Source organism: Rhodnius prolixus, unplaced genomic scaffold, assembly GCF_049639745.1.
Source record: "Rhodnius prolixus isolate KJV_2025 unplaced genomic scaffold, Rpr scaffold_8, whole genome shotgun sequence".
In the NCBI taxonomy this organism is placed as follows: domain Eukaryota; kingdom Metazoa; phylum Arthropoda; class Insecta; order Hemiptera; family Reduviidae; genus Rhodnius; species Rhodnius prolixus.
The window spans coordinates 39,298,063-39,321,110 of record NW_027411593.1 but is presented as its reverse complement, the minus strand read 5'-3'; the positions used below and the strand labels follow the sequence as shown (position 1 = coordinate 39,321,110).

At 31.6% G+C, this 23,048-nt stretch overlaps 5 protein-coding genes across 10 annotated transcripts in view; 4 read left to right on the top strand and 1 right to left on the bottom strand.

Annotated features, from left to right (window-relative positions):
- The window catches only part of LOC141451458 (cell division cycle and apoptosis regulator protein 1-like), a 39,382-nt gene extending 31,281 nt beyond the window's left edge, over positions 1 to 8,101 (bottom strand). The window contains exon 1 of the mRNA XM_074122861.1: positions 8,005 to 8,101. The gene's annotated coding sequence lies outside the window, so the exon portion shown is untranslated. The remainder of the gene's footprint in view (positions 1 to 8,004) is intronic.
- The window catches only part of DCTN4-p62 (dynactin subunit 4), a 46,571-nt gene that overhangs the window by 9,859 nt on the left and 13,664 nt on the right, over positions 1 to 23,048 (top strand). The window lies entirely within an intron of this gene.
- LOC141451470 (PI-PLC X domain-containing protein 3) lies at positions 190 to 5,833 on the top strand. Of its 5 annotated transcripts, none has more exons than XM_074122892.1 (5): positions 190 to 467; positions 746 to 896; positions 4,282 to 4,456; positions 4,659 to 4,950; positions 5,256 to 5,833. In XM_074122892.1, exons 1-5 carry the CDS (start codon positions 438 to 440, stop codon positions 5,619 to 5,621), a joined length of 1,014 nt encoding a protein of 337 aa, XP_073978993.1. In that variant the 5' UTR covers positions 190 to 437; the 3' UTR covers positions 5,622 to 5,833. The 5 variants fall into 5 exon arrangements, with proteins under 5 accessions (XP_073978993.1, XP_073978991.1, XP_073978992.1 ...); XM_074122890.1 differs by lacking the exon at positions 190 to 467 and adding an exon at positions 3,917 to 4,213; XM_074122891.1 differs by lacking the exon at positions 190 to 467 and adding an exon at positions 3,917 to 4,213 and having other exon boundaries at positions 759 to 900.
- LOC141451468 (PAT complex subunit CCDC47) lies at positions 6,686 to 13,474 on the top strand. The gene is made up of 9 exons (XM_074122887.1): positions 6,686 to 7,194; positions 7,312 to 7,434; positions 9,404 to 9,578; positions 9,674 to 9,798; positions 9,875 to 10,033; positions 10,146 to 10,336; positions 10,428 to 10,596; positions 10,674 to 10,808; positions 12,600 to 13,474. Exons 1-9 carry the CDS (start codon positions 6,958 to 6,960, stop codon positions 12,702 to 12,704), a joined length of 1,419 nt encoding a protein of 472 aa, XP_073978988.1. The 5' UTR covers positions 6,686 to 6,957; the 3' UTR covers positions 12,705 to 13,474.
- Positions 15,602 to 22,377, top strand: LOC141451463 (RCC1 and BTB domain-containing protein 1-like). Of its 2 annotated transcripts, none has more exons than XR_012456828.1 (12): positions 15,602 to 15,965; positions 16,089 to 16,238; positions 16,302 to 16,507; positions 17,682 to 17,822; positions 17,907 to 18,157; positions 18,907 to 18,998; positions 19,102 to 19,295; positions 19,392 to 19,513; positions 19,686 to 19,792; positions 21,160 to 21,285; positions 21,892 to 22,050; positions 22,122 to 22,377. XR_012456828.1 is itself a non-coding variant. In XM_074122870.1 (12 exons), exons 1-12 carry the CDS (start codon positions 15,866 to 15,868, stop codon positions 22,134 to 22,136), a joined length of 1,668 nt encoding a protein of 555 aa, XP_073978971.1. In that variant the 5' UTR covers positions 15,602 to 15,865; the 3' UTR covers positions 22,137 to 22,377. The 2 variants fall into 2 exon arrangements, 1 of the variants encoding a protein (XP_073978971.1); XM_074122870.1 differs by having other exon boundaries at positions 21,160 to 21,290.

Genomic DNA, 23,048 nt, shown 5'->3' with positions numbered 1-23,048 from the left:
TCACATTCAAAACTTGAAAAAAATAGGTATTCTTTTTTTTCTATAATTTTGTTCATTTATATAAATTAAATAATACCTAACGATTTAGAAGTAATTTCTGAGAGTTACAGTTCTCAGAATTGGGATCTATTTCGTTAGCGAATATTATGTGCATTTTCACAAGTTCACATTCATTATCAAAGATTTAATGGCCCTACAGAAGCACAAAAGTCTACTCTGGCTGAGGCAAATCAGTGATCGCTAAGTAGATGTAGAAAGAATTTTTTTTTTCCTTATTTATATTTGTTTGTATTATTAATTGTGATTAACTCGAATTCAACTCTCGGCCAGCTGTTCAATTATAATCATGGAATTGAATCGGAAAAATCCTACACCCCAAAAAAAATGTTTACCCGCATAGAAAGCTTATCACATTCTTTTGTTGAAGCAAATGTAATATGGTCTTTTGTAAAAAGAGAAGTTGGCAAGTAAGTACCAAGTGGAATAGAATATATTAGTTACAGTTAATGCTGCATTTTCCTCCCTCTGCCTTTGAAATTTTCCGTTGTGGGAAGGTACCAAGTAACATTGGCTTTGGGAAGCGGACTAGCCAGTAGACATTCCTTCAAATATCTAGGCGTTCCTAAAGATATTCTAGCCTAACGACAGAAACAACATATATTCTCTCAGCAACAACCGTAATCCTTACGCAATAAACATAGGTCATTCAGATAAAGATGATGTGAGTAACTATTCGGGTTTTCAGTATGTGCAGGCAATTAGAGCTAGAGGCTCTATCACCTATCACCCTGACGTTGATGAAGAATTTATCGCGATTTTTCATTCTAATGAAGAGGAAGAAACGGTGTCTGAAAGATTAGAACTAGAAGAAGTTGGAAGTTACTCCGGCAGTCTGTGCAAGTATTTTATGTGTCCATTTTATTTCTTTTTTAATATTTAATGATCTCACAGAATTACTTCTTAAGAAAATAGTTAGATAATATTGTTCTTTTATCAAATTTTTCAACCAGAGTATTGAAGTTACACATATTTTGGTAATAGGTTTGGTATAATATTTATTAAACAGGTATAGTGGAGTGTTTATAACTTATAAGTGGGACAAATAAGTAGGAAATCCTCAGTTCGAGTCCAGCATGTAGTTATTTAATAGGTAAAATTTAACACTGTTAAGTATGATCTTCCATTCTTGTCCTCGAAATCTAATTTGTTAGTTGGACGTTAAGCCCCGCCTGAAAAAAATGGGCGTTTACTTTAATGTTTTTCACTTGATACATTTATTTCTCTTCTATTTTAGGTAAATGTAGACATTGCTGTTGGCCAAAAAATTTTTGTTTGCTAAAAATGAAACGAAAGATTTGGAGTGTTTCTTAAAAGAACTTATTAGCTGCTCCGAAAAACTATTTCCAAATGTTTGAAAAATAAAGCATTGTCATCATATTTACTTTATCTTTACCCTAGAAATCATTTAAAAAAATTAAGGCTTACACTTTTTTTAAGGGCTGCCTTAATAAGTGTTATTAAACAGCACAATTTTTGAAACTCATACCGGGCAGATGATCAAGGACATATCCCGCAACCTTAACTCCAGCAGTTATAATTTGTTTAGTAGAGGCATAAAATTATATAAAATGATATATAATAAAACACAGAATTTACAAGGGGATGTACATATAATAAAATACAGAATATTCTGGCTTCTTCTTTGTTGAGAACTTACTTCCTATGGACACTTGCAATTCAACATACACTTAGAGCAATCTGAAATCTGAGTATGTTATATATAATAATCTTAATATAATTAGCTACAGCTTGTTACGGGTGCATTCAAGATTATCATCATCAGACACACACATTCATACATTAAAGTCGCCTATATTCTAGTTCAAACAAGGGATACATAAAGAAGGTATAGCAATATTTGGTAGCTGATAATTTAGTAAAGTAAAGTAATTGCCTATTTTTTCAGGCTGTCTTCACGTCCAACTGCCAAGTAGGTATCGTGGACGGAGGTGACTAGCAAACATACTTTCCTGTAAATTTCTTTTATGAACCATTAAATAAAATCCAAGGTCTAAGACCGGGAATCGGTACCACAATAGCATTACTTTATAGGTCTTGCCTCTAACCGTTCGGCTACCATGGCGCTTATGATGATTTGGATTTAATAATCCAACTACATTTCAATATACAGGTGTAGTTTTCTAAAAATTATAACATTTAATCCAAGCAGTTTAAGTTATAATGTACTCTAGAGATAAATGTAATATTGTACTTTAAAGACCATATGGGTGGGCTTTAAACCCAGAAACTTTTATCTTTTGTTTTTAAGAAAAACGGTCATTTTTTAATAATCCCATTATATTAATTACTGACATAATTCATGAATGTATTCCGAAGAGAAAATCATAGTGACTTCATAGATTTTACTTATGAATATATTATTTTGTTAGTCTTTCGAAGAAGTATTTTAAGAGAAAATATTACAATTGGAAAGGAGTTGTAATATTTGTGTATATAGGTAATTTACTCTGTGTCAAGGAAAACTCCTCAGTAATTTTCCACCATACAAGCACATTTCAGTAATATCCTATAACGAGCAAAGTATGGACTGATAATACATTACTTCCTGACAGATACTTGAAGACTTAACTTCTTTGCGATAGAAGCTGCACTTGCAACTGTTTCTCTAAAGTAATCTCTATAAATATCTCTGAAGAAAACAGCATTATCATTATTTGTGGATCCAGCTGATTATATTGAATTAACAAACACATTTTCTTTATTGTAATAATCTTGATAAATTTCATGAATAAATATGTAACACTAGTTTTGAACATAATTTTGTTGCGTAGTTGCTAAATTGAAATGAGGCGGTAAGACATTTTTTGGACAATAAAATCAATTTTTGTTTTACAACTGATATTCTAGAGCAGTGATTTCGAAACTTTTTGTATCATCGTCCCTTATTATTCATAATAAATTGTCATGCCTCCCCTGCATTTTTTCCATTTCAGTTTATAAATTCTCTATTGCAATTATTTTAATAGGACACAAAACAATGTTCTATACTTTAGACCATAGTACAATATTACTATGTATTTAATTAATATGTAATAATTAGTATAATATAGAGTAATATTTATTACAGTGAGTAGTTAATTCGGACGCGCGAATTTACCAGAATAAACTAAATTTTTCTCGTCTCTCAACGTCCCTTGCTACAAATACTACAAAAATATGCAACAAAAAATATAACGTTCCATTTGAAAAACAAAAGTTGGATGCTGTATCTCGAGATACAAGGGTTTTAAAAAATGGGTCAATCACTGAAAATAAACTAGACTAAAAATGATTAAATACGTGTTTTTTATTTTTTCGAAATTTCCCGCTGTTTAAAAAAAAAGTGGGTGGAGCATATAACTTTGTATATATATTTTTTTTGTAAAATCACAAATTGTACATTTTATAATAAACTTCCCTTTTTAAAATCGTATTTAAAGTACCTAAAAATTACTGCATAATATGTGCTTAATATTTTCTGCATAATATTTAAACTACATATTTCCATTAGAAATCATAAAAATCAGTCGATTTTTACCAGTCGGCACAGCACAATCGATACTGTCCATCATAACTGTAATTGTTGATTAGTTGAGTGAGTGTGTATATGATTCGTACTAAACACTAAAGGAACATTTAACGAAGCATTAAGTGAATTAGTTTTTGTATAATTTGTTATACTTAAAACTGTAGAATAAGTAGAAATTGCTCGTTAAATTTTTTTTTAAGGAAAACTATTATTCCTCTTGCACAAAGGGATAAGTTCAATTTGTTTAAAAAACTTGTTTTGCTATTAATATCTTTCACTAGTTTTAAACGTTTTTAATTATAGAAGACTGCATGATCTACTTTTCAGTGATTTTGAAATTCTTTTTATCCCTTCTGACAATATCTCAAGTTGATCTTCAAACCTTATCATTTAAAGTCGAAGTAAATATGCCAAAAAGTTAGATGTGATATAAAGCCATAATGGGCAATCAAAAGAGTAGTCCGAAATCCAAGACGGGCAAACAAAAAAGCCGTTCGAAATCTGTGCGAGCCAAACCAAAGCCAAGCAAAGGTTGTGTAAAAAAAAAAATAGATTTGGCAAATTGGATGGGCAATTTAGATGATTCTAAAAGAGATACGTCAATTAATTTTCTAGCAATACCTGGTTAGTACGCGATTTTGTTAACTTAAACAATTGCCTTATTACAGCATTTATTTATTAAATATTCTTAGGTTCACATGATTCAATGACTTATGGAATTACAAGATCATCCACGATTTCACCTGACGCCGAAGAAATTATAGTAAAACTGGCCAAACATTTGAGACCTTTTGTAAAATTGATTATGTTTAATTGGTCTGTAACGCAAGGGAAAAATGTTACGAATCAGCTTAAGTTGGGTGTAAGGTAAAGTTATTTCTTTTATTTAAATTTTTAATTTGGCAAATTACACATATTTATTAAATAACTGATCACTTCTGAATTAATACAAGTAATATTAATATGAGCTAAAAATCATTTAAATTAAAGCTATTTGATAAACGTTATTTCAATTGATATTTATTAAGTTTCTCGTACTAAATAGTTTCTTTCCTCTCATTAATTTCAGATACTTGGATCTGAGAATTGCACTTAAAGCTAGCGATCATCGAAACTTTTACTTTGTTCATGGAATGTACGCGAATAAAATTAACGGTGGTTTATCAGACATAGTGAAATTCTTAAACGCTCATAAAAAAGAAATCGTAATACTAGATTTCCAACATTTTTATGGTTTAAGTTATGCAGATCATGAGCGGCTTGTTAAGTTAATCACAGAAATATTTAAAGACAAGTTGTGCCCAGAACAGTCGAGTGTTAGGTCGGTGACACTTAATTGGATGATGGAAAACAATTATCAGGTAAACCTAATTGATTAACCAAACATATTTATTGTAAGTCCACAGTGCTGGACAAAATATCGCTGATTATTTTCCGTCTTAGCGACGAATGCTCACTTTGTTGCAGTCAAATTCTCGGCACTTATTAGATAATCGCTGATTTCGGGGAAAAAAGTAAAATAGAAATAAAAACTATTTTTATTGCTGCGACTGTTAAAAAATGTGTTTACCTAACATAATTAAGATTTCATGTTGTAAATTTTCTACACTTGGTTTTTGGATACTTTAAAAAAATTAAATTAAATTATTTGTATTTAATTTTACAGGTAATTGCAATTTATAGAGCAGGCTTTTCAAGATCGTCACCATTATTATGGTCGTCTAATTTATGGCCAAACCCTTGGCCCAATACCATGAATTCGTCTCATTTGTTGCAATATCTTCAAGATGGCTTGCCCACCCGAAATTATAATTTAGGTTTTGTATCACAGTGTGTACTGACTCCTCAAACATCCACTGTAGTTATGTTCCCTTTTAATGGTGTTATGTCAAAGTGTGCGAAACCAGTTTGTAAAAAAATTATCCCTTGGATTCAAGAACAGTCACCACCATTAAATGTAGCTATGGCTGATTTTGTTGACATGAAGAATGCTACCTTGCCTATGACAGTGGTCTCATTAAATTATTGTTAACTGGAACACGGCATAAAGAGGAACTTTTTATATTGCATGAGCAGTACAATTATGCTTGGCCAAATTTGCTTAACTACTTCCCAAGAGATTGCACTGATAATTAAGGCCTTGTGACTGAGGTGAACAAGATTGTTGCAAAAAATTCAAAAGATCACAGCATTGAACTTTACAAAATGTCTATCAAAAAATAAACGTTATTTTAAAAAACATAATTTTAAATTTCAAACTACAGTTTATAGTTTAAAAGTTAATTTTGAATTCAGAATTCAAATGTTGATCTAGCAAATCATACATCTGTGAGGAACAGCTAAATAACTATCTTATGTAGCATAAGTATGTCGTACATGCTTGTGCTTATCACTAGGAATAACGAGTAATATTTAACCTGACGGTGACTGCTGCTGGGTATTATGCAAATTGATAATAAAGAGACGAACAGTCCAAATAACAAATCTTAGATTAGCAAATTTATTGATCTGCAACCATCCACCAAATTTTGGGCACATTTATGCAATAAGCTTTCTAAATTTAAAAATTCAGGTGCCGCCTCCTAGCAAATACAAAACATAGCAAATAAATAAAATAGAGAGTGCGGAAGTTTCCAAGGAAATACTTTTTTGTATAGTTTACTTTCAGCCAACCAAGAAGTACGGAGTGAGGGGTATCTTTTCTTACATTCAAAATAAAACGAACAAGGAGTTCGGAGATCTTTGCAATTATAAGAAATTGAGAGGGATACATATCTAAAAATCTAACCTCGTTCCATTAGTTTGCTGTCTGGATTCAAAATAAGGAATTTAAGGAAGTAAAGTGTTTGGTTGAAAATTAAAGCTCTCTATACTTTCGGAGTTGAACTTTAATTGCTCTCTCCGTTTCCACAATTTAAAAATGATAGAAGGGAAATGGTTTGTTTTAAATTTTTCCTACAATAATAATAATTGTATATTATAATATTTGCAGTGTTAAGAAATGAATTAAAAACTGAATATAATGAAATAATATGTTATTTCATTTTTTTATTTTTGATTTTTATACTAAGTACAGCGTGTTACTACAACCTTCCGAGTTTACATAATACGCATGTCACTAAAAGTCAACAGCACATCTGAAAGAGTATTAAGGGTGGAACGATGGGAAGAACTAGAAGTAAAAGTAACCTATAAAAAATTGTGAGAGTTCAAGTTTTTTGTTCGCTATTTAGTTCTTATTGGTTACTATCTGTGAATTTAAAAAGTTAAGAATTTTAAAGAGGGATTTACTTCCTAAAACATTATAACAATTTATTAAAGTTAATTTTTGAAAGAGTGCCTTTGATTCTGAGGAATACATATTAAAGATGCATTATTCTCTCATTAAATTAATAATTATAATTACGATTTTATTCAATAATTCATTAGCAACTCAGAACTTTCCAGAAGAAAGTGAAGATAATGAGTTCGCAGAATTCGAGGATTTTGAAGAAGATGAAGGAAAAGTGGTCATAGAAGAACATACGCCTACAAATGATCCAAATTTGTCGAAACAAAGTGATCCTGATGATAATTATGAAGCTGATATGGATGGAATTGTTGAGGTAAACGTTTATGTATTTATAGATAAAATAATTTTTAGTGAATACAATTTTGAGAAACAGTAGGCTTCTAGATTATTATAGATAAGAATTTTTACACTCGCATTAATTAAATTTTAGGATGAAGAGAATGAATTTGAGCATTTCCAAGATGAAGAAGAATTTGAAGGATTTGATAGTGATCGAGTCGGATTAGGAAGTAAAGTAGATGATAAAGAAGCGCCAAAAATTACCATAACTAAGGTATCGTTAAGGAAATGTTTTTATTTTTATTGGAAGTTCAATTTCAAGATAAGTAAGGTCCAGCTTTTCAATTTGATTAAAATTCAACATTGAATTTTTTTTATATGTAGAGAGACATCGTCCAAAGCCCTAGTAGACTCGCCTATATTTCTCATTGGAGTGACTACGTGAGAATTTTCGTTCGTGAGTTGCTAGTTTGCAATTGGGTGCACTGAGCCCAAATTGACTACTACCGAAGTCCCCTATTACATTGGTTGAGATTAATTGATGGTCGAATGTTAAGATTAATTGATGTAAGTTTGGTTAAGCCGCTTTTCGTTTGTACTCTTGTTGCTTCTGAATAGATCTTCAAGATATTTCTGTATGAAATGCTTTGAAAATTGATGTTTTTGCTGTCTGATTGTCAGAATTACAGTTCTCGCTGCATTATGGCGTCTAAAATTAAAAATGGTGTCCAAGGACCTCAAGGAAATCGTGGATATGCATTTTGACAAGTTTTATTTTATTGGAAATGAGATTTTTTTTAATCATATTTCTAAAAACAATTTTTATTTATTGAGATTTACTTACAAATTCCTTATTTCTGTAGTACTCTTGTCTTTCTGAAACAGATTGAATGAATGCTATCAATGTCAAAAAGTAAGCAGAGGTTGACACTCTGCTTATATTCAACTACACATTTACACTTACAGTTTGAGTAAATCTGCTGCAAACCAAAATAGATTCTGTGTTACACAGTAATCAAAATTATTTTTTATTTTAAAGGCTAAAAGATTTTTTTTTTTGTTTCCTAAGTAAATTACGTCCGCGAAGTCTCGCTCTAAAAATAGTTCTAATTTCCAGTTATTTTACAAAGTTGAGGGGGTTTTCATTGCAATAAGAATACTACTGTGTTCACTCTACAAAGAGGGTCAACTAAACTAGACTTACACGAATACGGGACATGGATAGTAAGAAATGACCAAGTTATTAAGCTACATTTACATCAAACGAATAGAGCCTAGAACAAGAGGTGTACTTATTCCGAGTTCGTTTGGTATAAATGGTATTTCTTTAGTAGCTTCCATAATGGTTTTCCTCCACATGTTCTTTAGGACACGTGTTTACACTTGAAGAATATTTTTCTGTTTGGCATGTTCACATTCTTTCAACGTAATCTCTTTAAAAGCGGTAGAGTTACTTGTTACGTACATTTACTTAATGGAGAAAAAAAATCATTTTTTAAAAAAATGAAATTAGACATTATTAGGGACATACTCACCTTTTTTTGAGGGGGATTGGTTTGAGAAATTAGTCCATTACTTTTTAATATCAAAATTATTCTCTCATTAAGAATACAAAACAATCACTTTCTTAATGAAAGTGGAAAGTGAATCTGAAATTTGTAACGTTTTGGTTCAAAGTAACTTAGGCAACATCTCATCATCTACAAAATAAACATTTATAATACATCACATGTTTTTAAGATCTTAGACAGAAGCAGGATGTACGGGGGTGTATGACGCCAATTCAATGCTGATGTAACCGATTTACGAATGTAGGGCAAGGAGACAAAAAATATTTTTGACAAAATAAAATGATAAGCTCATTGTCCAAAAGTATTGGAAGACATTGGAGGATAATATGATACCAATTAGAATATGGGTTACTTTACGGAGAAAAACAAAAAAAAGTGTTAGGCAAAGCTCAAGAATTATCTGGTTTATCTGAAAATAAATGAATAAATAAGGGTATATTATTTTACTCATGCGTATTTAGTTTATTTAATCTGTTGAATGCACTGAAATGTGGAAACTAGCAAAAGGAACAGTTGTAATGTTTTTAACACTTAGCAGAAACAATCTTCCTGACGGACAGACCGAGAGTCCATTGAGGTTGAAAGTAAGATGGCTTAATAGTCTCTCAGCTAATTTTTGAGCGGCAAATGATTTTAATTGTTGTCGGTAATGATATGAATTCATTTTGGCAGGTTCCTCTGCATTTTCGTTCAAATTGGGACAGCTTTTATTTGGAAATGCTTATGATTTCTGGATTATTTGTGTACTTTATTAATTTTTTCACTGGAAAAACTAAAAATAGCAAAATGGCTTCCATCTGGTATTCGACTCATAAATCTATGCTGGAAGACAACTTTTCTTTAGTGGGTAAGTTTTATTATGTACTTACGTTATATAGGTTTGTGTAATTTTTGACACTTTTCATATTTGCCTGTGTAGCAAGAGAATTTCTATATTTCTAGGGGATGATGGAAAGATGGAGATAGAACATAGGGGTTTAATCAAGGAATCTGAGCATTTGTATACATTATGGTGCAGCGGGCGGACATGCTGTGAAGGGATGTTGGTTGAATTAAAATTTATAAAGGTATTGAAAGAATTTAATCATTAAACAAAAATTAAACGTGGTCAAGTTCTTATTTTGGAATTATAAAAATGCGTAGAGACAAGATCTTGTAGCTGTAATCGCTCAGATGATGAGGCCTGTAGTGGATCAAATTCATGTAAAAGTGGATATGAGTAAAGACGATATGGATTCCTTTGTATTTTGTGTAGCAAATAAAAAGACTGCTGCTAAACTTGGCAAAGATATGGCGGACTTGGTAGTGTAGTTTTATAATTGAATTAAATTATCTAAATTCAGTTGTTTTTTTTTAACTAATTTTTGTGGTTTGTTTTTAATTCCATTATTTACCTTTTTTTTTTTTTTTTTAGAGTCTTTTCTGTGGCGAAAGAAAAAGTGGTGAAAAATTAAGTTTACCTTCACAGTTCAGCGTGATGTCTGAAATTGGTGAAGTTAGTTTAGCCATGCTGGATTCTAAAATCACTGCTATGCTAAATAGATATGCTGATCTCATAGATTACATTCATTTCTCTGATCAATTTTCTGGACCTAAACAACAAGAGTAAGCTGTTAATTTTATTTTTTAATTATTGAAGAAAATTTCTCTTCATTTGACTAGTGGAATTTATTTTAAATGTTATGTTCACTTTTAGAGAAAGTAATTTGACCAAGTTACCATCTACCAAAAAAGTATTACTCTTTGGCTTTAATATTCCAACTAAAGGACGTTCAGCTCAAGAAGCAATCGAGATGATGAAACCGTTGATGAGTTTAGTTTTTTATTGTATGGAAAAAGTCAAAAGATACAGGCTTAGCAAAGAGGTGTGTTAAAGTTTCTGTTTTTTTAAATTTTATAAACATCATTTTTTCATAATTCTGAAGTTTTACCATTCATCTAGGGGAAAAATAAAGCAGATAAAAATAGACTGAAGGTAGAAGAGGCCTTTTTGAAGACCACTCACGCGGCAAGAGCTGAAGCAGCTGCTGCTCGAAGAGAACAAAAACGAAGACAGGAAAAAGAAAGAATTTTGCAGGTAATTAATCTGGAAATTTTGGATTAAAAAAATCTCTTGAGAAAAACATGACTAAAATTGTGTTACTTTTACAAGCGATAACAATTCGTTGGAAATGACATGCCAAATGTCAATTACATATTAACTAGGCTGTTAGGTCCTTAGACCCTCCGAGGAGTTGTCAATTGCTGGAAAGTCTTATTTTACAAGTGCGAAAACAAAAAACAAAATAAATACTCATTCAGTCGAAAAAGTTTGTGTATGTGAAAAAAAAAAAAAACCAGGATAACTATTTATTTAATACTGTTAACATGCAGTTGCGAACAAAAACACTGTCCACTAACTTCAAACACTACTCATGAAATGGAATAAAACTTATTCTCTCCTCTATTGCATAAATAACTTCAAACATAATATTCAAGCAATGCATCACATGAAAACAGAAATAGCACATGAGTAACTCAAATTATCTCACTTTATTCCCTTAAGATTCTTGTCATCATTTTCTTAGATAATCACGAAAAATCAATTTTTATAATAGCAAAAGACATCAAAAAAAGTTGTGAGCATTTGTTTTACTGAAAAATTATTTTATTACAATCCGGATTGGCGGATTTTTAAGCGTTTAATAAATAGCTCACATCGGATTAACAGGTCTGAGCTTTTTGCGACTTTTGGTTTTTGAGGTTTCCTATTCATAAAAACGTAGACATGTCATGCACTAAAAACATTTATTCCTTTTCCGGGAATCTCGGAACATGCATTTACAGAAAAGAACTCCATTCGAAATAAGAAAAAAATTGAGTTAAAAGAATACCCTCGAAAATTTGATTTTATGTTTTAATCCCATGTTTTAGATTAAGAGCTCAGTTTTACGTAAACCTAAGTTTTTTTCTACTTTTAATAAAGAGTGTTACTGAAGAGGTTCGATAATTTAGAAAAAAAGGAAAAAGATAGATATTCTGAAAATTCCTAGTAGAGTAAAAGGCAGGCTTAAGCATGCTTTAAGTAAAGAAGTGGGTACTCCCTACAAGAAATAAAAGGAGTAGTCCTGCAGTTGCAATCTTAGCTTTGTATGGACATGGTTAATTTAAGACTGGAGATCCAAAGGTAGATTGCTCGCATTAGATTTTACAAAAAAAAAAAAAAAACAGTTCTTTATAACTGTGTGAACTGCAATAAGGGATCGCATGTTATAGCAAACAACACCATTCTGCCTAAAACTTCTTGATATCAACGTCCTATATTCTCCAGAACTATTATTGTTGCTGGGTGGTTCTGCCACAAGTGAATCTGGTATTGTCTTGACGGGGGATATGTAGACGGGCTCACGATATGTCTGTGATATGTGCGACTTCCTCTCTCAGTCGGCGTGCTGCGGTGATGATCCTTAGCGGTAGTTTCTAAGTTTCTAAAATTTCTGCGAGCAAGGGAGAATGCTTTGCCTGTCGAATAACCTTAAAACATCATTTCCGTCTTTACGGATAGATTGGTGGACAAAGTAAAGTAGCTGAGGCTTAGTGCATCTGGCCCCTCAGATTAGACTAAGTTAGGAACGTGCCAGCATTTATTTTAGTAGGTGTGTTTCTATTATTCAAGCGAAACTGGCTGCTAATGAGAACTCAATTCCGACAATTTGATAAATTAAAATACTTGTGAGGAGAATAAAAATTAAAAAGCGTTCAAATATACATTTTAAGATTTTTTAGAACAAAAAATAAAATTTATTATAGATAGATATTTAGTAAGTGATATCGAAATGATTCCTAAAAAAAAACATTTTTATACGTTATTGTTTCTCCTTATTTTTAGGAGGATGATCCAGAGAAACAAAGAAAATGGGAAGAGAAAGAAATGAAGAGGCAGATGAAAAAGAAAGCACCAAAAATGAAGCAATTAAAAGTGAAAGCACTTTAAATAAAAAGTAATATTAAAATAAAATAAAAAATGTTCTTTTTAATGATGTTTGTTTTAAGACAGCCACTTGTCAAGAGAGCATTGTTTGAGCACGTTTATTGTTACCTTCTATTTCTTGTATTTTTTTTTTTCATGTGCTAAAATAATATGTAATTGTTGCAGCTTAAATATTGCAGTTTACTTAGTTTCGTTAAAAATCTTAATTGCGCGCCTCAGTTAAAATAAAATTAAATGTTCGTTATTTGTTAAATTTAATTTTTTTAAAAAGTACATAGTATAATGTTGTCTATCCCAAATTATAAAACTATTACATTTTCCTAGTCGTTATTGTTTATGTTAAAATACTGTTAATATATTTTTCATTAAAATAGGTGGACTATCTTACGGTTTACATTAAGTTTATAATCTTATAAAGTTTAAAAAGTTTACATTATAACTTCATAGAATATTATTTTTATAGAATTTTTATTTTATAGAATTTTTATTTTTAGAAGTTTTTTTATAGAATTCTTCAAAAGAACAAGCAGCATTAGATACTTTAATAAAATCAAGATTTCACACAATATCTTGTAAAAATACAATTCGCAATGCCATTCTTAAATTGTAGATCGCGAATGTTCATGTCGTACTGATGTAAGAATTCTCTCTGACGTAATTTCTTGCCATCGCAAGATTAGTCCTGCATTAGAGACAAAAGTTAGTGTTTTGGGAAAGAGAAAACATTTTTTAAAGCATTTGAGGTAATCTGTTAATAAATTGAGGTATCAAAATTTGCATTTGTAGTTTTTTAAAATTTAATTATAGGAAATAGGGCTGGTTGACGGATCTGATAGCGCTGGCGTACCTCAGCTGAATTATTCAAGTTCCGTTCTTGCAGAAATAACTAATTGGTAGATGGAGATTAGGGACAACGCAAAATATATTTTTTTGCAAGTCGACATCTCAGGTTGTAAACACGTAACATCTTTAAATACAATATATTTCAAATGTTAAAAAGAAGGGAGATTATTGTCTTTGCCATGCATCCTTGAAAGATACCCAGGTAACCAATGTTTACACAAATGTGTCGAATTGCAGTAGCTAGTTATTATTTTCCAGTTAAATTTGAATGTACAAGTGACGCTGAAGAACATGCATTGAACTTGAAAGATGAAATCGGAGCAATATCTTAAGATGCTCTTAAACTTCTCTCTCTAACAAGCAAGCATGTGGTTGCTATTGGGAAAAAAAGTGTCTTTCAGCATTAATCGTATTTGCAACTAGAATATTAATATTGATGAGCTAATCAGGAATACAATCAGCAATTATTAGGCTGGATCGGGAAGTCGTCTACATCCTAGTAAACGGCATTAACCAGAATGGGGTAGCGGTAGATTGGTATGATATAATAGAAAGGAAACCAATGCATCTTCAGTCTGCAGAAATCTTTTCAAAATCAGCTTTTCAACTACAATAGCCAGGATTGAACTTATGACCAACTATTGTCTGTCAATTTTTTCAGAGTCACCTGCTGTGTATCTGGAATTAGCGAACCATCTTGTCCGCTTTGAGATATGCCTGAACCAGTTCCGGTAGGTTGGAAGTAATGTAGCATTACGCTTCGAATTCATTAGCGCCGCTTAAATATTGAAAAATTCTTGGGCAGACATATCTGATGCCAGAGAGAGCTTATTTGGGGTAAGTTTGGCAAGAGAAAAAAAGAACTTCCCAATAAACATCGAAGGACTGATAAGAATAGAGTATTATTGGCTTGTTTAGAGTCTAATATTTATATTCTACTAGCTGTACCCGTTCACACGTTGCTGTGTTTGAACAAAAAGGCAGTTTTGATACCTCAAACATAGTTTATTAATGACCAAATGTATACAATACATCGAAATGAAAATTAACAATAAAATTACCCCTACTTCAGAGTACAGTAGGGTCCTTGCAAAGGTATTATTTCTACATAATGTGAAAAATTCAGTTAATGTTGTTGGCGGTGGTGACATTGCTCTTGCACGTACATTTTCTGATGTAAAATACACACGCTGTCCATTTTCAAGATGTACAGCTAAATGAACAACCGTTGAATATCGTTCATGAATGGAAAATGATATACAGGTAATACGCCCATACAGCCTCATTGCTACTTATGAAGCGTCCCAGTTGATATTGGGTGACTATATCGTTAGTTGCAGTTGTATTTTCCACTCCAAACAATGCCATATCGCTTCCTTTGTTCACATATTTGCAAATATATTTTATAGCTTTCACTGAATTGCAGTACCCAACATTTATGTGTGCGTTATACGTTTTTAGTAGTAATGGAGAATATGGTACTACCCAACGATTATCAACATCAATAGTATTGTTGAGTACTTTTAGTTTAATGGATTTTCCACCATCTTCGGTATAATTTATTCTCGTATTAATAATTGCAAAAAACTGTTTTTCATGGTTACACTTTCAACAAATATTACTAATTAAATGTTATTTTGATATTTTTGGGATATTTGTTCGGGTGCACCTAGAACCCCAACTCTGATTTAAAAAAAAAAATCTAAAAACCTTCCCGGGGATATACCTAATAATTTCCCAAACTCTCACGGCGATTGGATGTATGGTTTTTGAATCTATCGAGTACAAACAAACAAACAGACACACATTCATTTTTATATATATAGATTAATCTTATTCCTACCAGCGTCTCCTTCATGTTGAAGCACAATATTTTTTTAAAGCAATCGTTTTAAACACAAATGTCCGAAATGCTGTGACAGTTCTGGTGATAGTCTTGGCATCAAATTTATTTGAGGGAATCCATATATCATAATAATCTCTCTTTGGCGCCAAGTTCTCATCGGTAATACGTGGTACTGTAATTAGATAAACCACCACTAGGGGTGCTGGATTCACTTTCGCTATCTCTTGCTCCTGCTTTCCGGCATGAAATAACATCTTTCTTGGTAATCAGGATTTAGGAAGTTTGAATCAGACGTAGGTGGTGACGAGAGGAGATAACACAGTGAGGAAACCTGATTAATCTTCCTTGTTGATTTAATGGTGGTGATGCATATAATGGATTTGTATGTGGTAGATAATTAACGTGAATTACGGAATGTGACCATTAACTAGAAAGCTGTAAGGCTCGAATATTAATTTCAAAAGTACTTTCAAAAATGGTAGATGCTTATGATAAAGTGGATTACAATTTGTGGCCGGTATTTAGGGAAGTCGAAGAATACTTCTTGAAGAATATTATTCTTCTCCATATATTTGGTTATTATTAATATTGACATTACAGTGTTTTACATAGCAGTTATTCTGATTTGTTTTGTTCTTTGTATAGGAAACATTTATACTTAAACAAAAACACCTATTATTTTCTGTGTATATTCACAGGTAGTTCAGGAACCAGTGCAATTTTTATTACAATAGATGATGAAGTTTATGGTGTTGGCGAAAATGTCGTTGGTTTTCTAGGAATTGGTGATATTGAAAATACTGTAACACCCATAAAACTAGACCTTCTTTGCGGCAAGCATGTAATAGGTAAGCATCAAATATTATTTAATATCAATATATTAAGGATCTAAGGAAGTTTTATTCATTCAGGTTTTGCAAGCGGCTCCACTCATACCGTGGCATATACAAAAGAAGGAGAGTTATATTCTTGGGGAGACAATAATCTTGGAAAATTGGGTAATGGCACAATACTTTGTAGAGATACCCCTGGTAGAGTCTTGCTGCCAGAAGATGTTAAAGTTATTCAGGCAGCTTGCGGTGATCGTTATACTGCTGCTATCACCTCAGCATTTAAGGTATAATAAGTAACTTATTAGACAATATCTAAATTTAGTACTGTGTGAGACTGGTTTTTGAAGGTCAAAATCTAAAAGCAAAAAATTAAGTGTAAGAAACATTTTCAGCTTCAAGAATATAAAAATGGAGGACATTTAATAGAACAAATAAAATCCGATTCTCAACATTCAAGTTCTAGAAAAAAACACTCTAAAATTAAATTATAAAAATATAACAGTTGACATCTGACTCATACACTTCCTTCAAACATCGAATATTTCAAACATATCTACTTAGTAATATTAAACAGTCTAATCTGAAAATCCGTACATTACACTGAAATAACGTATGAAAGTGAAGCGTATTTCACTGAGATATACTGATGGGTTATATGATGAAATGGGAGCTGCTTGGGATTGTAGCCTCCGGCAAAATGAGGGTGTGGATAATAGCCAAGAAGACCTAAGTGCTCCTCAAATATTTTATATACAGATAAAATGAAACTTTTTATAATAAAAACATTTTAATTGCTTTCAAAATATCAACTCAATTATATCCAAAGTGTAAAGAAATGTTTAGATTTGCATAAAATGATTAAATTTTTATGCTTTAAATGTAAAATAAAAAACAATTTTAAAACGCTTTAAAATATAGCGTGTTAATCAGCTCCCTCGCAACGAAACTTACACCTAGATGCACAGGGTGTGTGAGGGTTCCTATTTTCAATAACCAAAACTAAATAATTATATATGACTGCAATTCTTTCTCTTACTCCGTGAGGGAAAGTAAATATAAGTTGTGAACACGATTGTTACCTCATCTTTTTTTGATAAATTTCTCGCAACATAATTTCTACTGATGATCAGTTGATTTCAATAAAGCAAAAGTTCTCCGTTATTAAACTTTTTATTATTAACTTTGATTTTATGCGTCAATTGGCGTACAGGAATTACTTTTCTGCACATACACCTCCATTTATCTTTGCAAAGAAAATGAGAAATTCTAAAAGTATAAGCATTCTTAAGAGAAATAATTGTAATAAATTTGGGTTTACTTTGTGATCTTTAGTGTTTTTGCTACATCTTTTTCAGCGAAGTGATTTAATTTTATAATGGGATTCTTCAAAAATTTTAATTTTAATGAATAATATCGTAAATTTTTCCTTCATAAAATCTTGACTTTTTATGAATTTAGGTACTCCACTGGGGTGACATTGATTGGAGTAACGGTGCTTCTCAAACACTTCCTCTGTATTTAGAATTTCCTGAAGATGTCCAGATTCATAGTTTATGTTGTGGAGCATTTCATGCAGTCGCATTGTCATCATATGGCCAAGTTTGTATTAAAAATTATACAATTTTTTGAAATCGTAATTTTAATTTGATTTTATTATTTTTAATTGTTAATATTACAATGTAGGTGTACACATGGGGCTGTGGTGATATGGGTCAGTTAGGGCGTCGACGGATAACCGAAGTGGAAGTGACACCCCGTTTGGTGGAGGGCCAAATAACTGGACAGTTAATGAAAGAAATAGCTTGTACGATGCTAGCCTCTGTCGTACTAACTGCTGATGGACGTGTATATGCATGGGGTCATAATCGAGATGGAGAGCTGGGTTTAGATATTGACATAGAAACAATATCCTCTCCTCAACAAGTAAAAATAGAGTTAAGTATTAAAAATATTTAAAAAAGTTTTCTAAGAGAATCTATTCGATTACCGCCTGATGAAACCAGTCAACTTGCGGAATTTACTCACCATATTTCAATCTGATCTAACCTCAGGCACATCTAGTGGCTGTGCTAGCAGAAGTAAATTAATAAAATAAAAAAATTAGGAGGCCTTTATAATCATATAGTCAGTTCAGTTCCTGAAAACTTATTTTAGGTGGGTTTTGGTAGAAGGGTAGGACCTTATTGGTTTAAAGTGTCATTTCTGTTACAAACGTTTTCAAAACTATAAAATATATGAATTAAATAGGTTGCTTAAATCTAGTTTGCAGAAATCTCGAAAAAAATTGTACTTAAAACTTGTGTATTCAGAAAAAGTGACTGTTCACACCACATTTTGAAAATGTTATTCGTTCGAATGCTAGTGATTAGTTTTCATTTTATCATTCTTTTCATTAAACCACTCACATATTGGCTGTCTATTAATCAGTGAAAGGAAACAATCTTAATTTTTCATAAAATTGCAAAGGGGGTTATTATGTTCCAAATTACAAGTGGTATGTAATAAATAGAATTCACCAACTTCTCTCTCTGTTCTTCTCTTCTAGTCCAGTTTTCTTCTCCCGAATGGTTCCATTATCACGATCTCCCGCTTCTATCTGGATGTTCCTCTGCCGCTCTCAACTTTTCTAGTTGATTAATATGCCTATATCTGTGGCCTTCAACTAAATTTATTTATATTGCAGGGAAGTGATCCGATCAATTGCAGCTGCAAATATGGGTAGTATAATAACTGGTATCAGTCATTCTAACGCCATTTACAAATGGGGCTCAGAAGGTATGTATTTTTTTCCACTTTTCAGTTTCTATTTATTATAAATTATATCTACTTCTACCCGATGCATAATGCCTAACGAAATTTCGACTTTTTTTTTGTTCAGTAAGCGGCCGTAATATTCCCCAAGTAGTCCAAGTGGACAACATTATAAACGCCTATGCAAGCTGTCCTATTCCGAGATCCTGTAGGATCACGGAGCAGAATATTAGGATCACACAAGAACTTAAAAATTTTTCCGAAGTAGTAGATGGAGGATTTGTGATAAGAGATATTGGTAACACCTTGTTTAATAATAAGGTATAATTAGAGCTAATGCATTTTTTTGCGACCTAAAATAAATAAACAAAAATTCATCAATATTTCTTTTTCAAAATAAACCATTTTTCTTCGTAGGAATATAGTGACTTAACGTTACGACTATCTGATGGTGTTATCTATGTTCATAAAGTAATTTTGTGTTCATTTTGTGAACATTTCAAATCAATGTTGGAGGGTCCTTGGGCAGAAAATGGCAAGTCAGTCGAATGAATTAATCAAATGTAGAAATTTTACTAACACCTTAAAATTATTTCATTAATGCCGCTAATTTAAAGAATATGCTTTTTCTGATTTGAAATGTTTTCAAATTTTTGCGCTTTTTTTCATAGTTATTAATCATGTATGGCATTATTATTATTATTATTATAGGAAGGAAATAGATTTAACAAGGTATAATCCTCAGGCATACAGAGCATTTGTCAGGTACATTTACACGGGAAAATTGGACCAGTCGTTGAGTGGACCACAATTAATTGGTAATGTTTTTTAAATTTATTTAACTATTGTTTGAAATTCACCATCGCTCAAATAAATTAAATCTCTACTTCTTTTTTTTAAAAATTTTCTAATAGTTTTCTAAAACAGTAACACTAGTTAAAGTTTTTGATTTTGTTGTTTACTCCTCAATTTAAAAAAGTTGTATGACATTTTTCTCCCATGTTTCGACGAACCAAAAATAATCTCCCTCTCCCCAAAGAACGCTTAAAATAAAAATAATAATTTTTTTAGTGGGCAATAAGCTTTCCAATTTTTACGAAAATCAGCGCAGCCTTATTCGTTAAATTTCAAAAATAGCCTCAATACATTCTGTAAATCGTATTTTAGATTAATCATTTTTTGCCAAACAAAAAATAAATAAATATTCAAGGCTGGCATTGGTTGTCGGATACAAATCCGAGTTGTTGCTACTGTCAAATACTTGAACTTACTGACAGCAAATTTAATAGAAGTAATCTCTAAACAAACTTAAGCCCACTGTCTTCGAAATCTTAAATAATATGGAAAAAAATAATCCTAAAAATTTTCATTGCTTCGGCAGAATCATCCTTATATTCGTATGCACAATCATTTTAGGTGTCGGCCATTACAGAAATATTATGAGGAAGAAAAAAAACCTTTACTTCTGTCCGATTCGAGGCCTTGATTTAAAGAAAGTGACTAAAGCGTTTTTAAGCTTGGGATAACTACAATATAGTTGTGATAATCAAGGTCACAAAATAGAAATATTCTGTTAGTTTTTTTCCCCCTTCAAGAAAATCAGTTCCTGTTCAAGGCCGCATAACTTCATTGGGGATAGACTAGGTCTCTCTTCCGTTTTTGGCTTCTCAGATTCTTAGCTTACCACATTAGCAGGACTTTCCAGGAAAACGCTATTTAGTCTCATTTCTAAGCACTTCGAAGATGCTGTTCGCTTATACCGCACAAGGCACCAATTACTATGACTATAAAGATTGCAGCTGTTCTTGCATTTATTGACACCTGGTTTGCCTATAAAATTTTCAAAATTTAAGTAATTCCTTCCATTGGCATCTGTACCATAAGACTTTTTGGTTCCGTTTTATGTATGATATCCCAAAGAAAGGGGATTGTTTTTAAAGAGTGACTTAAAAACTAATATTCATTCTTCATTTTTCCTGTTTGGTAAAAGACTGCACACAATTATTATTGTGATTCAGTCATGTTTTGGAACGATTCTGTCTTATAAAAGAAGTCCTTCTTTTTTTAAGAGAGGGAGAGAGAGAGAGAATAGACAGTTTGAAAAAAAAACAAGGACTTAACTCTCATATTTAAATAACAAAAATATTTTACCTTAGCTTGAATTTGCATTTTATTTTATCAACAGAACTGTGTGACATAGCCGAATCATACTTTGAGAGTGAGCTAAAAAAGATGGTAATAGCTAGGTTTCCCACCTGCCTTACTGTGGAAAATGCAGCCGAACTTTATTGTATAGCATCTTCCCAACCATGTGAGGTATTCTTTTAATTCTTCTGTTTGTGTTTGTGTTTTATATATTATACTAAGAGTTTGGCGTTCGGAGCTTTCAAATGGTCTGAAGGTATCCAGACAGCGTTCTTAATTGACATACCATTTAATTCTTTGTGGACGTAACTACGTAGCAGATTCAGCATTTCTGAGGGTATCTTATAGGGATTTGAACCAAAGACCAATGGTGTTATCAGTCATGTGCGTTACCAGGAAACTAATCTTTCCCGAAATAATCATTTTTGTTACGTGTTAAAGTGCATTGTAAAAAAGAATCTGTTAAAAATTTATATTGTTTTTCTATGTTTTTGTAAATGTTTCCTTTCATCTGAGATTCTGGGATATTGAAGTTACACTGTAATTAGTTGCGTATGATATGTTCCAAAAATATTTTCAAAAGCTTCTTGAAAATGGTACCAATGTTTCGCGAAAGTAGAACATAAAGATTTCTTGAAAATTTTTATAAAACATGTTCTGACTATTGTCTAAAAAGGAGAGTAACTAATAATTTTTTGAGGCCTGACGATCTCAAATATTGATCACAGATATTGTTTTTTAATTTATTTTTTAATTATTTTTTTATTTCTAGGATATTAAAGAACTATGTTGCAATTTTGTTAGTACTCGACTTGAAGCAGTTATATTAACGGATGGATTTGATAAACTTAAAGGCGATTTATGTAAAAATTTAGTTAAAAGAGCTGTTCAAATAAAAAGATATAATCCAACACTTAGGAAAATAGTGGAGGTATATACGTAGGTGAGAAAAGTAATTGGTCTTTTTAGACAGTATAATTAAACCAAGTTTTTTTTTTCTAGGTGCTGTTTAAATAAAACTGTGAGGAACATTAAAAAAAAGATGACCTAATTAAAAAATAAACAAAAAACATGAATTGCTAGATTTTTTGCCCATCAAGGGGACTTTTCTATTTAAAACAATTAACATTAAGAATTTGACAAAAACAAAAGTTTTTAATCCCTTAAAACAAGAAATGAATAATTAGTTATTTTTTATTTTTTAACATTATGCACTTATGTACCTGTAATGAAAGCTTATTATAAATTTTTGAATCTATTTTACTGATCTGTTATATAACAAAGATATTCTTGAAAAATGTGTTATACATTTTGTCCTCTAATTTTACTTTTAAATATTTTGAAAATCGTGGGAATGGTATAAAGCCAAATATTCAGTCCACAATATGAAAGCCCATTTAATGGTGAAAACATAAAAAACAGTAAAGAGCAGTTTTAAATGCAAAATGGCTCCTAGTAAGCTTGAGGATTGTAGAGGATTGATTTTATATTAAAAAAGGTATCTCTCTCGTGACCAGTTCAATTCCAGTACCCTACTTACATCTGCTCGAAATATACCATTACAATAGTGCAGGGGAATTGCAGTGCGAAAGTACCAGATCACCTGAATACCAGAATTCAGAAGTTAAATAGCTTAGTGTTTTCTCAATAATGATTTTAAAAAAAGGGTTAATGGAATAATTCCATTGGTACTTCGCAGTCAACCAAGATTTGCTCGTGAGACCCATCAATACTTATGGCAGAGTTAAAACGGGTCGTTGAAAAGTTTCCATCGTAAAGGACATCGGAGCAACTTTGAACCCTAGGAAGAACCTGCTAATTCACTCAATCATTGCTTGCCTTTTATAGAGTTAATAGGATAGCTTTACAACTATCTCGTTCAAAATATGCCTGTAATTGAAAAGTATGGCCATGTCTGAGGATGGGGGG